Here is a 23,162-nt window from a genome sequence, read left to right on the forward strand (position 1 = left end):
CAGTTCAATGGACAAATATTAATATTTATTTCATGCTATCATAATTCTTTTTTTTAAGAGGTCTCCTTTGACTATACATTACTTGTGGAAACATAAGGTTCACTTATGCATCTCACAGCAACCTAAGGTGTGTTCAGGGACCGTCGAGCAAAGTGCGAAATCTCAACGCTTGATGAAAAAACATTATCAGTGAAGCAGAAAGACATAAAGGTGAATTTTTACTTTTTTTTTTAAAGGTGGTGCATGGATGCTGTGCATTTTACTTGGATTATCACGTATTTATAAATTATTACCGATTTAGGGTGAATGAGATGTGTTTTCTGCAGATAAAAATAACAATAATTTTATTACACCAAAAAATACTGATTTGCAAATGTGCCTATTTGTTCTAGAAAAACTTTTTTTGGAGGGAAAAAAAACAAACTTGAAAAAGAAAAATCGACCAAAAATGCGCAAATTTGCCAAACAATGGATGTTCAATCGCGACGGTACGCGGCTCCACTGTACACTTTACACCAGGAGTCTCCGGGGAAAAAAAAAAAAAACAGTAAAAATGTAAAAAACAAAAGAGAAAAAAGTTGTCACGTAAGTTGAAAAAGTTGAAATGTAGATACTAATAATACTACACAAAACCCTGAATCACAGCTCACACACAATACTCCCGTTACTTTACAAGATGTAAAGTAAATGCATGCTATGGTTTGTTTTGGTTTCCATGTCGACATCAACGAGCCAGTCCGAGGGGCGTCCACATTAACGTGTTCCGCTGTACTTCCATTTTGAAGGATCTTAAAGGGATACCATAGAACCAAATGTAAAGTGTCTCAACAGATGTGCTCTGCTATGATTGTGACAATTGTTAAGTTTTAAGGCCATGATGGCAAGATTTGTCTCTTTCCTCTCTGGCTGTGCGCTGATGCGTGAGCTCCACTGGCATTTAAAGGAAGTGAACTTGCGGCCTCAGTGCCCGTGCAGGAGGGTCTTATGTAACTGCAGCACCCTCTGGCATTTCCTGGCACCGGTGATAAAAGATTCATGCTTATTCTTACACGAATTACAGTGCAGGCTGGCCTGGGAACTCTGATTCATGCGACAGGATGCTCATAAAATAATGCTTAAATGAAGCAAACTCCAACAAGCAAACGTTAATCGTGCACATGCTTTCCATTCATGACGACGTGCAATTATCACAATCTGCTTATGCCTTTTGTCAAATAATATTTCCCTAAAAAAGACCTCATCGAAACCCTCATCGGTGAGGTTCTAAATGACGGTAGCTGTTTTTTTGTCACAATGTCCCTTTATTTCTGAATTCATCCCTGTTTACAAGGCTAAATGAATAAGGCATTGTATAAATTCACACCCACTGCTTAATGAGATACGCTACGCGACATAATAACGTGAGGATGAGGAGATGCTCATCTGATATCTGCCTCTCTGTTGCTTTTCTGCTACAGTCATAACGAATAGGAACGTGCCAATATGTCTTATCTAATGTGGTTAATAATGGGGATGTGTTCTAGTCATATTTTGTGTATTTGGATGATCCACTCACCCTGTTAGCACCATTTATGGGAGTCAAACCTTATTGTGTTTGTATTTATTAAAGTTAATCAGAAGCCTAAGGATGTTGTGATAATATAGCCGATGCTACTGTGATACTGGCTTGGTTTAATGAAATTACATTACAATCAATTGTAACATTACTGCAGCATCACTGCTTTCTGTCCACAAGCTTGTATTTTTCAAGTGCAAGTCTTGAAAAAGAAAGTTTGGAAATTGATTTATGCTGAAAAAAATCATTTGTTTTTTTTGATTCGGCTGGCGACCAGTTCAGGGTGTACAAAGTCGCACAAAGTCAGCTGGGATAGGCTCCAGCATACCCGCGACGCTAGCGCGGATAAGCGGCATAGAAGATGGATGGATTCGGCTGGACTTAGTGGTCTAATGGCACTGCTATCAAAAACAGTACAACTGAGTGCTTGTCTCTCTGCGGGAATACAGTAGACCCCCGCTTTTCACATGAGTTAGGTTCCGGGACCACCAGCGAAAAACAAGTCATTGATACGGCCATAAAAATGTCTGTTTTTGACACAAGGCTCACTCCTCCCTCTCCTTGACGTTGACTGTCTCCTCCGATTTCAGATCAACATTTGCAATAAAAGCGATTGTTTTAATTATTAGGTTATTAGAGTAAAGTCCAGAAGACTCCTGTTCTCTCTTCAGTTGCCATTGTTCACTCGCGACACAAAGTGTTAAAGTATAAAATGTATAGGCACTCAACACAAATGAATGATTTGAGACCGGATTGACTGTCAAAGCTATTGCTTCCATTGCAAAACAAACTTTTGCATTCCAGCACACAACTCTGGTGCGTTCAAGAACCACCAAGTGCGAAGGAAAAAAACATTATAAGTAGGGGATCTCACTAGATTGAAACATGATGAGACTTCTCATTCAGAAACTGTCTTGAGATAATAAATTAATGAATTAATCACGTGATAAATGAAATGAACTTGATCATTTTGCCGGCCTCCATATATTGCCATGTGCATGCTTGTCTGTTTCCCTCGTCTCCCGCCTCTAAAATGGCAGGAAAAACATACACTCTGTACATTGGTTCAGCACCAAGAGCAGGGGTCGGCAACCCGCGGCTTTTTTTTTTTTACCACCGAAGTAGGGGACGTGCATTTTCGAAAAGAATGTGAAATATCCGACATCGCAAGTCCGTGAATGAATCTAGACTGCGGTCTGACTGCTGATTGGATGAGCAAGGGAGGGGGAGGTATTCTAGTGTATACCGTGAGCCTCATTCAAAAAAAGGTGAGGGAATTGTGAGTTGAGTCTGAAGCAAGTTACTGTGCAGTAAAATAAAACTATATTATTAACTAGGACATAGCAATATGTTTTATTATATATATACAGTATATTGTAAAAAAAAAAATTACATTTGCAGAGCCCTGGGCCCTCCGTTTTAGTTTTACAAACTTTTTAATCTTGTTCCTGAGTCAGACTGTCAAAATGAACTGCCCTAATGTGGAAAAAAAAAAACATTAGAGACGTAGACATAGCTGATCAATCGGCCAACCCCATTAGCGAGAGAGCACACCGACTGCAAAAGGGATTCAATAAGAAGCAATGAATTGCTTTCTTTCCAAAATGTGTGTAAAAACATACTGGATTATGTTTTCCATACTTATTTAGATGTGCTCTTTCAAATGGAACAATACAATTGTTAAGTCAAGTGTACAGGCGGTGCATCAGTGTAGTTGATCTGATGGATACACATGGAGTATGAACCTGGGAGAGTACATGTGATCTATGAAGTGGAAGACTCACCTTGACATAGAGCTGCTGGAACTCCTCCAGGTTGAGACGTCCGGTGGGACAGTCCTTCAGGAAACCCTTGTACCACTGCTTCAGCTCGTGTTCGTTAAACTCTGTGTTCTTCACCAGATCTTCCATCACCTCGGGGGTCAGCTTGCTGTTCTGTTTCCCCATTTTGCCTGCACGGGACACGCACAAACACACACAAAGATGCCTATTTTTATTGTATTACAAATAACGACATAGTGATTTATCGGTCATAGAACTGCTCCCAAAGTTCCGAGTAAAAATACATTTCGTTTTTTGTTTGTGTGTTGTTAAGGTCAGTTGTGATACGTGCACCTTTCTTCCTTGAAGCAGCTGCTTGCCCTACTTTCGTTTCTTTGTTTCATATTTAGAAGCACTCACAAGCCATGAAATCCTTTCAGTTTGAACTGAAATGTCAATATTATTTATTTTTATTCAACCTCACACAGAGTGTAATGGTTCACACACCAGACTTTCTCTCAGTGAATAGTTGTTTGCCTATAAGTTTTATACTCTTACCTAACAGAGCTGCTGCGGTAACCTTATTGAACTGTATGTCTAGACTACAATGACAACAAATCTTTCTTCCGGTAGAAACAATCTAAACAAAATATATAACTGGGTGTAGAATCCAATACTGCCACGCTACTATTTTGAAGCTTATTTTGCACTTAATAGGAAGTCACTGTATGCACATTTTAATGGTGTGTACCCATGTTAGCAATAATGAGAAAGTTAACAATACTGAAACAAAACATGTTTCATAGAAATGACCGCAATGGATCTCAAATTTTATGTTGAGCAAAGCCGTCGATGTCTACTTAAGCAGGCTATTTTTAACAATAATCATAACACGGTGAGTTGCTCGACATGGACAGGCTGGCAACCGACTTTTCCACTATAGTCTACATACTGCAGTGTTTCCCATACGTTCATATGTTTGTGGCGGCCCGCCACAAATAGATTACAGACACATTGTAACACACCTGGTCTGCCAGAGAATTAGAAGACAGAGTTATATTTAGCAAGTAATCAGACCTCGCTAAGTACTTGTTTTCAAAAAAGTGACCCATGACTAGGGGTCTGCCAATCTGATATCGATATTGGTCCAATATCAGCAAAAACAAGTATCAGATTATATCGGCCTGCATGTAAAATCGCCAATGGTGATGGTTTAATTTTATTTTGAACAAGCCTGCAAGGTCACATTGGAATACATCACAATTACAATTAACAGTTCCACATGTCCAAAAAGGAGTAGTTTATTTCATCATACCACCTTTCACTTTCACATCAATTGCTAATATATTTGTTTTTGCACTTCCTGTATTGCACAAGTATCATTTCCCAATTTTGAAATAGAGACCAGATCGATCACAATGTGTTACAATGGGAGTAAAGGGTTGTGATGCATTGATAACTTATGTAACATTGATAATAAATAATAAGAATGCTGAAAAGTTAATAGTTGACAGAAACAGTTTGTTGCTGAGTTAGTACAGTCAATGTAATACTTCACGCAGTCCTGAGAAATGAGAAATGAGTAGTAAGTGCAAGAGTGATTAGACATAGCACTGTATGTACACAGTGGTTAAGGACTCTTCTTCCTTGTACTTTGTAAACATCACCTGCTTGTACTGTTTCTTGAAATGCCTCATTTTAGTGCATTGTTTGAGTTTTTTTGCTCAGTCCATTCCATAATTTGACTCCACATACTAATATGTTGAAAGTTTTTTGTGTTGTTTGCACATGTAAATGTTTTAAGTAAGCTGTTTGAAGTTTACCAGATCACGTTTACCAGGTTTCTGATATGAGGTTTACCAGATATCAGCACTCCGATACAAGCAGTTCATTCCAAAATCTGCTCCGGCACTTCTATCCAGCATGCAACAGCACACCTCACCAATGTCCGAAAAAGGCCGAAACCTGCCGTGCACAAGTCCCAAGCGGTGGCGCAGAACCAGGGAAGTTCAACATGACCAACATTGTCCTCAATCCGAAGCGCCAGCACAAAAAGCAGCCTGAGGATCCCCGCAAGACCAGAGGCAAGTAAACAAAACACGAAAGTGTTGTCTGAGCGAATCTTGCCGTCTAAGTCAACAATTATGTCTTCAATCATGTTAAAAATGATGTTAAATGTTCAGTTATCTCTGTCATTTATCATTTATATGCATTTCAAAGTATTTTCTGCACGTAAAACTATAAAAGTGTTTTGTGTTAACAATTCTAGCCTTCTGGAACAGATTAATTGGATTTACATGATTCCGTATGGGAAAAACTCATTCAGTTAGAGTATGTTATGAGTCCAGCCTTCTGGGACGGATTAATGACGCTAACCAGGGTTCCACTGGATGTGCTTGGCTGAATAAAGTAATAAAAACTGCTCTAGATCACAAAATACCTAGTTGAGGCTGAGCGCCTCTGCTGGTTGCATCCAATTAGTGCACTCCATTTTACCTCAGCTGGTTCGTCATAATTCTTAACAATCTTAACACATTATGGCCATGACTCAGTTGAGTACAAATAGAAGAATTTGTACTTCTATTTGTTGTTAGAAGTTGCTAATTTATCTTCTGGATAATATTAATGTAATATTTCTAAGGCTTACTGAAGAGAACTGACAAGTGTGCCGTGAATAACTCCTGAAGTCTAAGCTTACAATGCAACAGCCTTGAGAAAACGTCAGCATTCATGGAACAGCAGTGAGAGTGCGAAAACAAATCAGTCCTACAGCAGTTTGTCTCCTTGTTATAGTTTGTTGTCGGACTAGATTGATCGAGCCCTGACACAGCAGCTGCAAGTTGACAGATGTTTCCTAGCAGAGGTGTGCGCCAAATTTGTGTGCACAGTGAAAAAATGGGCCTACTGCAATAAACATGGCCGAGTTTGATGTGCTGCACCTTACGAGTGCACCCTGTTATTTTAATGAGGCTCTTGGGGTATGATTCTCGCTTCGGGTGTGAGAAGTCCCTGGTTCAAATCCCGGACAGGCCCTTGCCTTTAGATCCTCAGTAGCCAGGGACTTCTTTATGAATGGAGAAATGGCCACTTCTGAAGTATATTATAGAGATATAGATACTTTGGATCCTGTAGCGTCCCCTCAGATAGCTGTCATAACTAGTCTTTGAGCTTGAACTGATGAAGCCTGCTGGGGTGACAAAAACTACCTAGATCGTGATAAACTCCAGGGTGACTGTCTGCCAGTTCAACACAAAGCAAAACGTATGCAAGAATACTGTATAGAGAAGCAGTCTCAACACAGAGATGCTCTACATGAGATTTAAACCCAGAACCGCCTGGATCTGAGGCAAACGTGCTGAGCACATTGCTGAAATGATTAAACTTCAAGGTCCAAACACCGGAACACCCTGCGTGATGTCAAGCCTGTAATTTGTCGACCTCGAACTCCGAAAGTACATAGTTGCGCTCCTGTATGTAAACGTACCGACTGACTAGGGCTGCAACTGACGATTATGTTCTTAGTTGATTAATCTGAAGCTTGTTTTGATGAATCGAGTAATCGTTAGGCCAGGGGTGTCCAAACGTTTTCCATCGAAGGCCACATACTGAAAAATGAAAGGATGTAAGGGCCCCTTTGATATTTTGTAAAGCAACAAATGTAGATAAAGTATGCTAAGAAGTTATATACAGGTATAGTTCAAGAAAAAAATGCATCTCAGTTTTGTGAAATGGCTGAAAACGCATATTATTAGTATGCACTTTGGTTTTGGCTCCTATTTCCTATTTTTTCAGTTTTAATCAGTAATCGGTTAGGCCCTACATGGACTAAATCAATATGAACCAAACACAAACAGTTAGTGGTTTGGTTAGCAACATATCAGAAAAGAAGCCAAATTCAATTAATCCAATACCGAAATAGTTGTTGATTAATTAGATAATCGATTAATCATTAATTCATCGGATTAGGCCCTAGTTGGACCAAATCAATATGAAACAAACACAAACTGTTAGTGGTTTGGTCAACAACATATCAAAAAAGAGGCAAAATTCGATTGATCGAATACCAAAATAGTTGTAGATTAACTGGATAATTAATTAATCATCGGATCATCAATTAATTGTTGCAGCTCTAAGACCGACACATAACGTTTCCCCTTCAGCTTTAGTATCAGAGCTGTAACAGCACCTGTCTATAAAGGTGTGCCGTAAAGGTATGGTATACTATGGCGGATTTGTTTCGGAAGTTACATTAAAAAAAACATTATGTGATTACATTTGCACAATTCAAACATGTCCAAAAAGCCTAATGCCATATCTATTTTCAGGATGAGGTGTTGCTGTGTGAATGCACAGACAGTTGTATCATCTGCGCAAAAAACAAAAGTAGCTAATACTGTAGATGTACGGTGTCGACTGTTACGGCTCCGATGTGGCTGTTTTGCAGTGTCACTGCGTAAAAAAAGCTTATGCATCGTCACATTTAGGGAAATCATCGACGCAGCACGTCTATCCGCTTCGGCAAATACGCACTTTCACTTTCCTCCTACATTCACACAACAAGCACCACCGCTGAATCACTGTGTGTAACATCCAGTCGACCACTTATATTCATCATAAAGTGTGAAGCTGTCCTCTCTCTTACACGTGATGTTGATAAAGTGTGTTGGAGACATTCAAACAATGCCTCACTGCGGGTTTTTAAACACAAAGCTATATTGCAACAATCTATTTTCACATAATTACAAAGAATAGAGCTCTAGATGGACGGTCAATTGGGAAGAGAACTAAATGTACCTAAAACTAAAAAGGCACACCCTTTGTCCAACCTCCCGAGACATGTGGGACAAGCATAATAGAACTGAAAAAGTGTGACAATTAAATTAAAAGTTCAAGTTCAAGCGACAGTTTTTTGGGTTTTTTTTCATGTCCAATGTTACTATAAATGTTAATATATAAAAAAAATATAGAGAAGATGAAAGAATGATACAGTTGGCACTCAATATTAGCGCTGCGACTCACGATTATTTTCTTAGTCGATTAATCTGAAGCTCGTTGTTTTGATTCATCGAGTTATCGGTTAGGCCAGGGGTGTCCAAAAGTTTTCCATCGAGGGTGACATGCTGAAAAATGAAAGGATGCAAGGGCAACAACACATGCAGATATGCTAAGAGGTTATATATATATATATATATATACAGTATATATTTCAAGAAAAAACTGCATCTCAGTTTCGTGACGTAAGTGAAAAAGCTTATTGTTAGTATGAACTTTTTGCTCTTTTTTCCAATTTTTGCATTTTTTTTCCCCCAATATCGCAACTTTCTTCATAAATAATCTTCATAAATGTTCTTTTTCTAATATTATGACTTTATTCCCATAATATTTTGACTTAATTCCCAGAATTTTTAACTTTTTCCCCAACCAAATTTTGAAAAATTACTTTATTTTGTTTTGTTTGTCATTATATTGCGACTTTTAAACAGCACAGTTTTTTCTTTAATATTTCAACTCCATGTTACTAAAATTACATTATTTTAGTAGCAATAATTATTTTTCTCATAATATTACCAGTTTATTGTTGTAAAATTGCAACTTTTTTCTTGTTAGAATAGGATTTTTTTCTCTTAATATGTTGACTTTATTCCGCTACAATTACAGCTGTTTTTTTCCATATCTGCTGTTTTATTTTATATTTTCCAACTATTTCAACTTTCTTCATGTAAATTTTCTTCTCATAATTACGAATTTATTCCCATATTTGGAATTTATTCTTGTAACATTAGAACTTTTCCACAACCTAATTTTCCAAAAATTACAACTTTTACAACTATTTGTTGTTCTGATTTAAAAAAACAAACAAACTTATTTTTCTTTAATATTTCAGCTTTATTATTATTTTTCTTCATAATATTACAAGGTTATTTTCATAAAATTGTGACTTTATTCTTATTTTTATTCTATGTCCTGTTGATTGTTTTTTTTTTAGTTTTCTTGTTAAATTATATTTTTAGAATGTGCTGCGGGCTAACCAAAATAGTTGTTGATTACTTGGATAATTGATTAATCATCGATTAATCGATTAATTGTTGCAACTCTATTAGGTATCATCGTCCACTGCATAGGACATTGCATCCCAATTATGCAATCCAAAAAGATGCCACTATTGGCAATAAAAATGGAATATCTGATCATATTGGTATGTTTTTTTCTGACAATCATTTCTGCTGATAATTTCCAAGCTTTGCCTCTGCAATTTGCAATGTCTGTAAAGCAGTGGTTCTTGATTATTTTCTGTCATGCCCCCCCCCCGGGGGTCAGAATTTGAAATACAATTGAGAACCTGTAACATTCATGTATTTATCTGTACAAACCACTGCACCGAGTTCCCGCCCCACGATTTGAGAAACACTGCGTAAAAGTAGTGCGTATTACTAGGTGCTTTGCAGTGACGGGAAACAGAAAACCAAAATAAGAGCATAACTTGTATTGCATATTGCAGTATTCATTGTTGTTTTTTGTGAAATGCATCCAGTGGCATCACAGTAGAAGAAGCATAATGTGTTCATTACATGACATTAGTTTGAGGTTTGAGGGAAGTAATGAAGGGTTGGACAGCATTGCTTTTATTTTTCTGTGCCTCAGACTGACATCCTTTTGTCTTATCCATGGAGGATAGACTAATGAAGAAGTCATGGATGCACGTGAGGGTGCAGGTACAGATATGAAGACATATCAGTAAGGTTACCGGGAGCTTGCGGCCGGCCCCTCAGCCAGGCGATGGGCTAGCGATTACATAACACAGTCTCCCTTCGCATCATTTACCAATAGGGGATGACCTTGAGAAGGAGCCCTGGCTCTCTGAGCGAAATATGCTTGAACAATGCAGTGCGATGCTGTGCAATAGAAACATATATATAGTCATGCATATATAAGTGACAAGGACGTGCATTTCGTAAGATGAAATCATAAAAGATGGAGTGGTCAAACCTGCGCTTATTGTTAAAAAAAAGTAGAAGAGGATGATGCAGGTTATAGAAAACACCTCACCACAAACATCTCCACCTTTTTCCTTCCCTCACACGCACACACTTGCAACATCAGGACCACCAGCCCACATTATGCCATCAGGCACTTGACTACAGCTCTAATCAAGACAGACAACAATAAAAAAAATACATCATCAGAAGTAGCAGGCGTCACTTGTGTTGAATCGCAACGCAAATGTGGATTTTGCGTGATACACCAACACCTTGACGGCATTGTGGCATTTTTTTGTGTCATAATCGGTGACTTCATGTGGCAAAATCCATTCATCACTATTAGTCCGATAACAGAATGACGTACTAGGTTGCACCTTTGTGAAAATGCAGTAATTGATAACAACATGAAATAATTTTAAAAAAAGGTCTTACCTGAAGAGTCAAAGAGAGAAAGAAGTCTAATGTCTGGCGAGGTCCAAAACTGCGAGGACGAGGGGAAATAGAAGCGTTCTCAGCCGAGCTTTTCTTTTCTGTGTATGTTATCGATATTTTATTATATGTTTCTAGTATTTTTAATGCGATGCTGTCCGTGCGATAGCTCGTGAGTGGTGCAGGTGCGTAGGATGATGCTGCTAAATGCACACTGCCGTGATGCACCGAGCAGCACACGCACACGCACACACGCACACACACACACACAGTACACTGGGGGGAGAGGGAGATGCGCTTATCTCCCCGTGTGAGCGTGTGTATTTGTGTAGCAGCTCGTGACATAAAATAGCACAAAACAGCAAGTTAAACACGAAATACACTAATGTATGGTATGAAAATCTCAAAGTACACCAGACAACACATATTACTCCGCCTTAATAAAGACAGTTTCTACATTATTGTTCCTCACGAGCGTTTGGCGCCACACGAGCTTCCATTGCGATGCTAATTGCAGCTAAACATGCTAAATCTTTGCTTCTTGTGGGCTGCTTAGTCGACGGGCTGACTGGCTTAAAGGTGAGCTAAGTGAGTAATAGCAATAAATGAAAGCAGGTAGTTTGAATAAAGGAATGTGGATGAATAAGGAAGTTTGAATGGAGAAGTTACAAGTGTAAGTAGTGCAACTAGAAGTAAAAACTGTATAGCAGGGGTCACCAACTTTCATCACTATTACAAAAAGGAGAGGTGAGCTATTTCTGTTTAATTTATGTGACTGGGAACATTGAAATTGAACTTATTCAAAAAGCAGATCTCCACTCAGTGTGGCCATTGTCTTGATGCTATTTTGCGGTCATATGTCATTAAATAGAGTCATAATGTCTAAATTAAACAGTTATAAAAATACAGTCTTCCGTTGATAATAAATTGTCATTGTTTCATGGTTGACTACGGCCTATTAGTAGTAAAAAAAAATACATATTTAAGCAAAGTTTACACATTCTTGGTCTAAATTACGCATTTTCACACGTCCATCCATACATTTTCTATGCCGCTTGTCCTCTCCAGGGTCGCGGTGGTATGCTGGAGCCTATCCCAGATGGCAAAAGGCGGGGTACACCCTGGACTGGTCGCCAGCCAATCGCAGGGCACATATTGTACTATGTCTTATTTTCCGTTGTCTACTAATCCTCTGGCCTTTGTCCCTTCAAGTACAGACAGCTGCTGCACTGTGGCCTAGTGGTTAGCAGGTTCTCTGAGTATTCCGGCGTCCTCCCACATTCTACAAATATGCATGTTAGGCTAAATTGCCCATAGGTATGAAAGAGAGGGTGAATTTCTATTTGTGCTCTGCGATTGGCTGGCCACCAGTCCAGAGTGTACCCTTCCTCTCGTCCGAAATCAGCTGGGATAGGCTCCAGCATACCCCCGCAATCCAAGTAGGACAAGCGGCATAGAAAATGAATGAATGAATTAATTAATGTCTACTATATTGGGTAATATTAGTGTAAAGTTGACTATAGGGGTGTTATTTCACGTGTCGAGGGCTCTAATAATGTTAAAAAACATGCAAAAGGTCGTAAACAGGTTTTCGATGCTACAAGTATGAAAATATTCTACTTGTAAATAATATTACTAATCCTACTTTACGGCAATTCATTTATCACGGTCAGATGTTTGCGGGGGTTACTGTCCAAGACCAATGGCAAAAATGAGACACCCATAAAAATGGCTATTTTTGACACATGGCTGGCCTCCCCTGACCCCTTCAAAGCCCTCCTGCTAGCTTGATGTTGACTAGTTCTCCAATTTTGGATCAACATTTGCAATAAAAGTGATTGTTGTAATTATTATATGAGATTCAGCTCCGTCTGTCTTCAATATACACACTTATTCAACGTATTTTAAAGTATAAAATAAGTACTCACCACTAATGAATGATAATGCAAGATGACCCATGAACACAAAGAATCAGAGTCACAGCGTAGAAGACGTCTACTTACTTACAACTTTTACTCAAAGTTATATATAACATTCGCTTCTGCGTCTCACAGCAACTATGGTGCGTTCAAGGACGGCAAAAACAAAGTGCGAAATCGCAACGCTTGACGAAAAAAGCATTATCAGTCAAGCAGAAAGAAACTGACTTTTAAAATAGGTGGCTGTTTTAACAGTGGTACATGGATGCTGTACATTTTACCCGTATTCTCACATATTCATAAATTATTGCCGACTTAGGGGGAATGAGATGCCTTTTCTGCCAAAAAAAGGCTTATTTTCAAAGAATAAAAAAAATATTATTTTGACCAAAAATCTGCAAATTCAATAGTGAATCGCAAGTATTCGGGGATCCACTTTACTAAGATTTTAAGTAGGGTTTTAAGTAGGGTTGGGTATTGCGTCTCCAGCGTCAATGGGAACCGGGACTAAGTTGAGTCCCCCATCTTTTACATGCTGTGCCGGCCTTCCTCTAAATCAGAATCAAGTAAGTGAAATCACAAATTAAGACTGTCTTATGCCAACATTGAGGCAACAAACTAGTTATGCTACTGTTAACACTAGAAGTCCCTCAGCCCAGCCATTTGGCTTTTCATGCCCAAAGGACAGCCAAGTGGCTAGATTAGTTTTTAACTAATATTCTAATATATTCAGAGAAACAGTCATCATCTGTGAACCGCTAATCTGGCAGATAATGGCTGTGTTTACAAAACAAAAGCCGGTAATTGCAGGTTATTGAGTAGCCATTCGGCTGTCTTCTGGGCATAGGAGCAGCAGTAAGAAAACCTTGGGACAATCATTCACATTTGAGGCGCAACCCGACGCATGTCGAGGACCCCTGCTTTGTAGTCTCATTGCACACTGCGAGAATTGGCTATCTAGAAAGGTTCAATGGGTTTGTGTAATATATGCATATGAAGTATTTGTGCAATAAACTAGACCCTTAAATAGCTTTAAATGATACCAAAAGGTGTAAAAACACTAAAGGGTCCCTATCCTGTTCATTTCAAGAAACGTTTAAAATGATATTGGATCCCAGAAGGGCACTATAGTAATTTTCTTATAATAACGTACTCCATAAATCTCAAGATGTGTACAGGGTACATCTGCATTCCTCTGTTCTTGCCCGACATACTCGGATTTACCGCTGAACACGTTGCCACACACAGAATCCCTAAACTTCAAAAGTTCTCATACCTGTCCAGTCATGAGACGTAGGAGCGGTATAAAACCAGAGATAACTTGAAAAACAACAGCAAAAATACAAAAGAAAAGTCAAAGAGAAAAGTCAAAATATTAAGAGAAAAAAGTGGTAATCTAACGATAAAAAGTTGTAATCTAATGAGAAAATGTTGTTTTTAAAAAATTAGTTTGAGGAAGAAGTTTTAATGTTCCGAGAATAAAGCCATACTATTATGGGAATAAAGTCATAATTATAAGAAAAAACAAGAAAGCTGAAATAGTGGGGGGGGGGAACAGAAATGGAAAAAAAACAGCTGTCATTTTTATGTGAATAAAGTTAAAATATTAAGAGAAAATAGTCTCAATTTTACAAGAATAAACTTGTAATATTATGAGGAAAAATAATGTCATTTTTGTAGCATAAGAAAAATAAATATATTTTTAAAAGTGGTAATGTTATGAGAAACAAACAAAACAAAATAAGGTACATTTTTGTAAAATTAGGTTGGGGACAAAAGTTATAAAATTATAGGAATAAATATTATTATATTCTGAAAAGAAAAGTTATGAAGATTATTTAAGAACAAAGTTGAAATGTGGAAAATTAAAAAACAGCAGCAGATAAAAGAGAGAAGACCAAAGTGCTTTCAGCTGTGTTATTTTAGCTGCATTGTTATTTTCAGATGCAGTTTTCATACTTGACCTGCTTGTGTTTCAGCTTTAAACGATGGAGAAACTTGAGCAAGCAACTGACAGTGAAAGTTTGCCACTCGCCCCCAAAAGACCAAGGACAGACTGTCTGTGTGACTTTCTTTTGACAACACAAACCTTTGTTTCGCCATTGCTGACCTCACCTAGGAATGTACGTCTAGTATGCACAGAACAAAATGGACATACTTCAGATGAAAAACCTTCTGAACAAGACACTGAATCAAATGTCAGCCCTCCAGCTGAGGACACAACAGCCCACACAGGGTCCCCTAACGTGTGCGTTATTATTGGAGAGAGACACTTCCTTCATCCGAAGCAATATGATCAGCAAGACAAGCTCGGCTCAAGCCCATTATCAGGGTCTCAGACATTCAAAGACCCCACCACTGACATGTCCAATCATCCTGAGTGCCAACTACTGGAGAAATCACTTGAAGACAAACCTCCTGGTGATTGCAGTGTGCCTTCTAAAAATGGAATGTCAAATCATGCGGAGGTCAGATGTCAGTCGGATTTCCCTGATGACTACACGCGACATGGCGCCAGCTTGAGTACATGTAGCCAATCTGCTACATATGAGGAAAGCAATCAGAGGGAGGACGAGCACAATTTTACTGATAAGGAAGAAAGAGAGCATGAGAGGAGAGACAAATCTTCCGCTGATATTCGTGAGTTTCAATTATTTGTCTGTAGACCTGATGAGGGCATCCCTGTAATCTTCGTAGAAGACAAAAGAAAAGTGGAGATTTGTGATAGTACCGCTGTGTGTGCCAGGGAAACAAATGACCAAACTAACGACAAAGGAAGGAGCGACTTCTCTTCTCCCGTTGAATGTGCAGAGGGCTCACTTATCTCTTACGACAGTATATCATCCATAAATATTGCGACTGAGACACAAAGCACTGATGACATCGCTTGGGCAAAAGGAGAGCTTGGCGAGACGAAAGTGGAAGCACGGGGTGAAATAGTTGATCACACACCAAAGAATCACATGTCTGGGAGGATCAGCCAAGAGTGTACTGAAGGAGATAATGATGCAGACCCTTTCTGTGTAATTGAGCCTGCAGTCTGGAGAGAAACTGTCAGGGAGGCTGAAGGGATTCGCTCTAACTCAGGGAGCAGTACAGGTGAAGAATTACCTCCATCAGTAAAAGTCTGTGAGCTGGAAATACCTCTTGCTCACATATCTGATGTCAGACCATTAGACATGACAGTGCAGTCTTCTAACCAGAGTGAACCACAGCTGCATGAAGACAAGAAAGAGAACCTGAGTCAGTTTTATACCCAAACTCAGTCGAACTGCACTGTCTCCTGTGAGAAACATAACACAACTGGCTATGAAGGCAGCTGTCATCCGGCATCAAGTCCACAAAGGCCTACAAATCCTTTTCCAGCTGGGGATGGAATACAAGAAAGCTGTGTTAGAATGGGACATCATTTGCACGAGCAGTCCAGCTGTTCGCCTGTCAGTTGCGACAACCTGAAGGCTCAGTACGATGAACATCCACAGGCTGAAACTGGCACAAGAGACGAGTCCAAAAATATAAAAGAAATGACAGGTTTTGCTAATGAATGTGGACTCTGTAAATATGAAATTAAGTCAGTGGCGATGATACTGCAACAAAATAGACCCGACAATGACGTCATGACTGAGCAACCAGCTGTGGAGGGCTTGACAGAGGTCACCAAACTAACACATGATGACACACAATGCTGTTTCACCGAATACCACCAAACAGATGAGACACTGAAAGGCAAAGATGAGCTTTTGGACATGTGCTTTCCTTTAATCAGTGATGCAGTCGTACCAGGCCCGCATGAATTAAGCCCAAAATGCTATTCACAAAGCCCAGACATCACTACAGCTCCCAAAAGCAAGGCGAGATTGTCATCACTGCCATCTGCCTTCTGCCTCTACAACCACGTGCCAGGGGGCTTTGACAGCTTCCACAAGATCCAACTGTCACCAGATGATGATGAGGATGATAATGCTGGCCAAGGCGATTGCCAACCTCACACCAGCATGTCCATGCAGCTAATAAAATCCCCCCAAATGAACCACTACGTGTTAGAAGCAGAGGGTGATGAGGACGAGGAGATGCCAAAAGAGATGGAAGAGGACCAGGTCCATGACGAAGGGGGCATATTTAAGTGTCACACTGATGACGTTGCCAATGGAAGTTACAACAGAGCTACCAACTATACTGAACTTGTCTCAGGGCAGGAAATTATTGCGTTCGAAAGTTACCCAAATGAGCCTGCCACTGATTCCTCTGGGTGTAGCGGACCACAGTCAATCCAGTACCCAGAATTTGATCTGAAAAAAGAATTTGACTTGGTCTTAAAGGAGTTGAATCTGTATTTTTTTATTAGTAGAAGCGATTATACATGTGACAATGGAGTGCCAACACTCGAGCAGCGTAGTGATGTGGCGTGCAGCAAAGTTTCCAAGGGCAAAAGTCACACCAGCAGCCCGGAACTAACTCTCCAAAGTGACCCAGCTTCAGGTAACTACATTTCATTTAATTTATTCTTAGTGGCCCTATGCTATTAGACGCTTTGAGGCGCTTTCTGTTGTTCAAATAATTATTCCTTTCTGTATTCCAATTAACTAGCTACACATTTTTGGTTTGAAGTTGTTTTTGTGTTTTGTTGAACATTTATTTAAGTAAAAAAATAAGTTGGAGGGTGTGTCTCAACTGAGCAAATACTGTATTATGTAGCTACATGCGGTTCTCGGGTTCCGTTCCATTCAAATTTTAGTGTATTTCGGAACTCATTCCTTTTTTTATTTATTTTTTTTAATTTGCAATCATTGAGTGTGTATTTACAAGAGTGAACTGGGAACTCATTCCGTTTTGACCTGAAAACATTTCTCAACAACACTATTTAGCTCACTTTTGTCACATTTAGTTCACTTTTCTCACATTTTGCTCATTTTCTTCACATCTGAGGTAGAAATTACATGGTGAATCTAAATGCTAAATCTAAATCTTAAATTTAGATTTACATGGTGAATCTAAATGCTAAATCTAAATCTTAAATTTAGATCCAAATGCTAAATCTAAATATACATGTTAAATCAAAATATAAATGTTAAATCATAACATAAATGTTAAATTCTAATATAAATGTTAAATTCTAATATAAATGTTAAATATAAATATAAATGTTAAATCTTATACGTGTCGCCAAGTGTAAAGCAAAATATTTATTATGTGTTAGATTATGTATTTTTTTTTTAGGATTTGAATAAAAAACAGGTCCATGAAACCTTGTACAGGGTGATACTGTCAATGGGCCAAGGAGCCAAGGAAGTAGTGATTTAATTATGGTGAGGAATTGATTTTCACGGTTACGGTCACTATAGCACGAGTGGAACCGTTCACCCCCTAGAGTCATAATGGCACCGCCCACCTCTATGTCATCCTTCATGAATCAGCAAGTTGGCTGCTAACTAATAAACAGATGGCCTTGGTTGAGGTCTCGACTCTTCTTTGTGACATTCTGGTTGTAAATTATCATTATAGTTTTGCTAAAACAACAAATCTGCGCAATGCTGCATGTCTGTGTCTTTTCATTTAGATCCTTACAAAGACCGTGCTGTGAAGATATGTGTAACACATCCAGAAGTTAGTCATGGTGGTGAACAGGAAGTGCCCAATAGCAGCCTCAATTTCCAAGAAGCATCAGGTGTAATTGCAGAGAAACACAAAGGTTAGAATACGGGACAGTCGTCCCTCGTCACTTATCGATTTGAATTTCGCAGCTTCACTCCATCACAAAATAAACAAATCAATAAATTATTGCTGTTTTGTGTTTGACTAAAGCCTACAATTTGTATAAATTAAGCAAGTTTTATGTATTCATGCCTAAATTAAGTATTTCCAAGCATAAAAATGGGTAAATGAACAAAAATAAAAATATTTTAAAAATACGGAAATGTGGTATTTATAAATAAGGAATCCTACTTGGCAGAAATTCACTTATCACAGTCGAGTCTGAAACAAATTAACTATGATAAACGAGGGATTACGCTACAAGAGTAATAGAGAGCTAGGTATTTAGAGGAGATGTAGGAAAATGATTGTTAGATTAATTCAGCATAGAAAGAACATTTTGTAACAGTTCCCTCTCATGAGCATTCCAGGGTTCATTTAGGTTTCTCAGTTACCTGCAGGGGAACGATAACAGTGTCATGAATGCAGTGACATTGTGTGAGGATAAACAGAGCAACAAATAAAAGAGGATTAGCCACTCGTCCCTGGCTGTGTCTCACTAACAATTTGTCCCTTCCAGAGCCCCGGCAGACGGAGCTGAAAAGGACAGCGTGCTCCTTTATGTGTCAACCTCTCTTGCAAACACAGCAGCACAGTGAGTCAGCCATGACAATCTTAATTTGAAGATGGTTGGATGTTGTTATTATTACAAAGATAGATTTTCTTTAAGAGTTTGTTTCTTTCAGCATTGCCCTCCCTTCTAAAACAATTTCGGATCTCCAGATAATGCAATTACTAGAGATGCTCGATAGATAATGGCTTTCTTATCGATATCCGATATTGTCCAGCACTTTATTACCGATAACGATAACAAACACATTCTGCTTCTTCTACTCAATGCATTTCACAAATAACCACTGACATACAGTATACTGCAATATGCAATACACGTCATAGAAAAAGTGCCAAAACACTGCATGTGACTCCGAACGATTCTTCCTGAGGTGTGACATTAGATTTGAAGCACTGAAGGAAGACACCTCACACCCCCCTGGAATAACCATGTCATGTTCCTGACATGCATGACAGATTGGACTTTAGTTTTGGTTTTCCTTAGTTTTCCACATGGTTTCCAGCTTTATGCTCTTATTTTGGCTTTCTCAATTCTGTCTGGTGCGATGCGCAGCTGCTTTGGGGTAGCTGGAACGTTTGTGCAGCTGTACCTGTTTCTTAGTAGCCAGCACTACTATTTAGATTAGGTGTCAACATGTACTTACATGTACACGTACTTGACATCAAAGATGAGAGAAAGTGCAGACCATGAAGCCTGGGTGAGCTTAGAGTAGGGGTGTCCCCATACAACTTTTTCACTTCCGATCCGATTCCAATATTGCAGCCTTGAATATCGGCCAACACTGATATCAATCAGATATCAGCACATATAATACATACTTTTATTACTTGTTTAGGTGCATGGAATGTTAGAAAAGGCTTGATGAAGTGATATTACTCAAACAGAAAATAATAGTCAGCAATAGTAGGTATGAGAAAAAGTGACCAATTTACAGTACTTCTTGATGCATCTGGTGTAGGGCTTTATTGACAAAAGGCTCGACGTACTCAATGACACGTTTAAACCCTACATTACTCACCACCAACAGAGACTGGCTCTTTTCCCTTACAGCCAATGATTTTTTGTCGTTACGTAGAAGTTTGCAAATGTGTCAAAGCAGCTGTGGTGTTAGGAAAATTCTTCTTCAAATGCACAATGAGGTTGGTCGTATTACACTTCCACCACGGGAAACTTGCGCATGCAGGTTTTGCACTCTGCTGCAACATCTTTTTCGGACTGCAACGAAAAACACAGCCACATCACTTATACTCCATTCTAAACACACTAGCACACGCTGTTGTGACCACGTGAATTCTGCATGCTGACTAGAAGGGCTGCTGCTGGATAGAAGTGCTGCTGCAGAATCTGTAATGGACTGCTTGTATCGGAGTGCCAATATCAGAGATTTTAGTTGCAGGCCGATATTATCCGATATTGTTTTTTGGCTGAGATCAGACTGATATTCAATATCAATATCTAGTCGGGCCACGCACTAGGGCGCGTACAAGCCAACACTAAAGTCTCAGTGAAATGTGTCACACAGTGAAATGATCAGGGGGCTCAGTAGACAGAACACTCACTACAATCACAGTGCCAAAACAACGATGACAGCACACCATGTAACAGGTAAGTTACCACACATAGGGCGGCTACTACTATTATGAGGAATAATAAACAATTACTGCGTTAAATCTAAAAACATAACTCTAGCAACGTTTTATAAAACAAGTTCTGCAACGTATGCTGGGAAACAACAGGAGTGATGCCAGCTCCCAGCATGCCTGTCTGTCTTCAGTCTTTAAAGTGTGGCTTCTTTCTGCACACTGACAGGAATTATGTGCTGAAAGCAGCAGGAGAGGATTGTACCCTTGCACAGAAAGCAACATTTCTTCCAGCATATCCACACACAGTAAAACCAATGTAAATGTTGTAGAAGTGATGGATGCTATGTTGTATTTCTGTGCGCAGCACTTCCGTGGCAGGCCAAGAGACTGGAGCCTCTGAGGACGTGCACACGGCCAATCCGTCTTGGACTATCCAAGCGAGCCAAGCCCAAAACCCTGCACCGTCACCATCCGTACAAGGGAACCAAATGAAGTTCTCAAGTGTTCACAGGGATTATTTGTAAGTCACAGTCCATTGTTCACTGGACAGTTTTGAGTGTTGGCATTTGGTAAATTTCATTTTCTCACATTCCAACTTACACCCATGTATAGTTTTAAAACAGTTGGAGATACACATTTTGCTGCAAAAGCCTGTTTTAGATGCATTTCCAGGTATTTACATTTTTATATTACCCATTTTGAAACGTCGTGATATGACTTCAAAATGTATACCTTCTTGTTCACCAACACTATATAATATTTAACTAAAACATTTGTGGTTCATGAATTTCAAAACATACATCCACTTGGTCATTATGAATTTTTCCGTAGATGTTTTGATACAATATGCAACTTGTTCCATGTTTGCGTAGGCGTACTTAGTCAGGCTAAGTGTGATGTTTTGTGGCATTCTGTTTTGCTTTTCATTAAAAGGCTTCCGCAACATAGCCTTGAGGAATTCTATTGGCGCTTAGCTGGACTTGAGCTTCACAGAATTAGATATGTTCATGAAATGAGCAGGGTACACCATACAGTGCATTAATACAATAGGTCAAACAGGAAAACAACAATAGAGAAAAGCCGAACATTAAGCTTCACGTCTTATTTGCTTCTTCATGTTGGAAATTATGGTAAAGTTCAAGTTTGAGCAACAGTACAGAGGATTTGTGTACCTGTCCTGTACAGTCAAGCTTAGTTTTCATTATGAATTTGTTCCAAAAGGATAGATGAAAACCAAAATGTTTGAAAACCAAAGCAATTTTACCCATAAGAAATCACATAAATCAAATTAAACCATTCTGGATACCCAACATATCAACACAAAATACATTTTATTGCTAATATTGATAGTTTGCCATGCAGAAAATCAGCAGTGTTGGGAGTAGCACCCTTAAAAAATTTTTTCCAGAAACGGGTAATCTAGTTAATTACCATTTCAGACGTTACAATGCCATTACCGTTACCCGCGTGAAATGTGGTGCGTTATTGTGAGCCCGTGGTGGGAATTTCTGCTTTCTGCTCTCCATTTTATTGTAGCTTTAATTGATTTCTCACCAAAATATATGTAAAATGAATTTATAATGTAAGGCTATACTTATCTAATGTTTATTGTTTAAATGGTTTTATTTACAGTGGTGTAAAAAGTGTTTGCACACTTCCTGATTTCTTTTTTTTTTGCATGTTTGTCACACTTAAATGTTTCAGATTATCAAACAAATTTAAATATTAGTCAATGACAACACAACTGAACACAAAATGCAATTTTTAAATGAAACTTTTTATTATTAATGAAGAAAAAAAAATCCAAAACTACATGGCCCTGTGTGAAAAAGGGATTGCCCCCGAAACCTAATAACTGGTTGCAGCAACAACAGCAATCAAGCGTTTGTGATAACTTGCAATGAGTCTCTTACAGCGCTGTGGAGGAATTTTGGCCCGCTCATCTTTGTAGAATTGTTGTAATTGAGCCACGTTGGAGGATTTTCCAGCATCAACCACCTTTTTAAGGTCATGCCACAGCATCTCAATAAGATTCAGGTCAGGACTTTGACGTGGCCAGTCCAAAGTCTTCATTTTGTTTTTCTTCAGCCATTCAGAGGTGGACTTGCTGGTGTGTTTTGTGTCATTGTTGTGATGCAGAACCCAAGTTGGTTTCAGCTTGAGGTCACAAACAGATGGACGGACATTCTCTTTCAGGACTTTTTTGGTAGATAGCAGAATTCATGGTTCCATTTATCACAGCAAGTCTTCCAGGTCCTGAAGCAGCAAAACAGCCCCAGACCATCATACTACCACCACCATATTTTACTGTTGGTATGACGTTCTTTTTCTGAAAAGTGACGTTACTTTTACGCCAGATGAATGGGGCACACACCTTCCAAAAAGTCCAACTTTTGTCTCGTCAGACCACAGACTATTTTCCCAAAGGTCTTGGGGATCATCAAGATGTTTTATTGCAAAATTGAGATGAGCCTTAATGTTCTTTTTGTTCAGCAGTGGTTTTGGGCTTTTTGGTCTAGGAACTCTGCCATGCATAGTGTCTTTCTTATGTTGGAGTCATGAACACTGACCTTAACTGAAGCCTGCAGTTCTTTGAATGTTGTTTTTCTCA

At 38.9% G+C, this 23,162-nt stretch overlaps 2 protein-coding genes across 5 annotated transcripts in view; one reads left to right on the forward strand and one right to left on the reverse strand.

The window, feature by feature from the left end:
* Positions 1–10,957, reverse strand: part of vsnl1a (visinin-like 1a) — a 31,263-nt gene extending 20,306 nt beyond the window's left edge. Inside the window, exons 1-2 of the mRNA XM_054761618.1 lie at positions 10,728–10,957; positions 3,340–3,506 (exon numbers count right to left, since the gene is read on the reverse strand). Of these exons, the coding sequence (XP_054617593.1) occupies positions 3,340–3,501 (162 nt within the window). The 5' untranslated portion in view covers positions 3,502–3,506; positions 10,728–10,957. The remainder of the gene's footprint in view (positions 1–3,339; positions 3,507–10,727) is intronic.
* A 289-nt stretch (positions 10,958–11,246) lies between these two features.
* Positions 11,247–23,162, forward strand: part of LOC129172353 (uncharacterized) — a 37,493-nt gene continuing 25,577 nt past the window's right edge. The window contains exons 1-5 of one of the 4 annotated variants that reach the window (XR_008566985.1): positions 11,247–11,303; positions 14,623–17,122; positions 18,201–18,332; positions 18,915–18,989; positions 20,916–21,071. Coding sequence is in view for 3 of the 4 variants with exons in the window: in XM_054761977.1 (XP_054617952.1) it covers positions 14,632–17,122; positions 18,201–18,332; positions 18,915–18,989; positions 20,916–21,043 (2,826 nt within the window). In the remaining variant the exon portion in view is untranslated. Of the gene's footprint in view, positions 11,304–11,420; positions 11,472–14,622; positions 17,123–18,200; positions 18,333–18,914; positions 18,990–20,915; positions 21,293–23,162 lie in introns of those variants that run through there. The other 3 variants (XM_054761977.1, XM_054761978.1, XM_054761980.1) reach the window with 3 other exon arrangements.

Source organism: Dunckerocampus dactyliophorus, chromosome 19 (assembly GCF_027744805.1).
Source record: "Dunckerocampus dactyliophorus isolate RoL2022-P2 chromosome 19, RoL_Ddac_1.1, whole genome shotgun sequence".
Lineage (NCBI taxonomy): Eukaryota > Metazoa > Chordata > Actinopteri > Syngnathiformes > Syngnathidae > Dunckerocampus > Dunckerocampus dactyliophorus.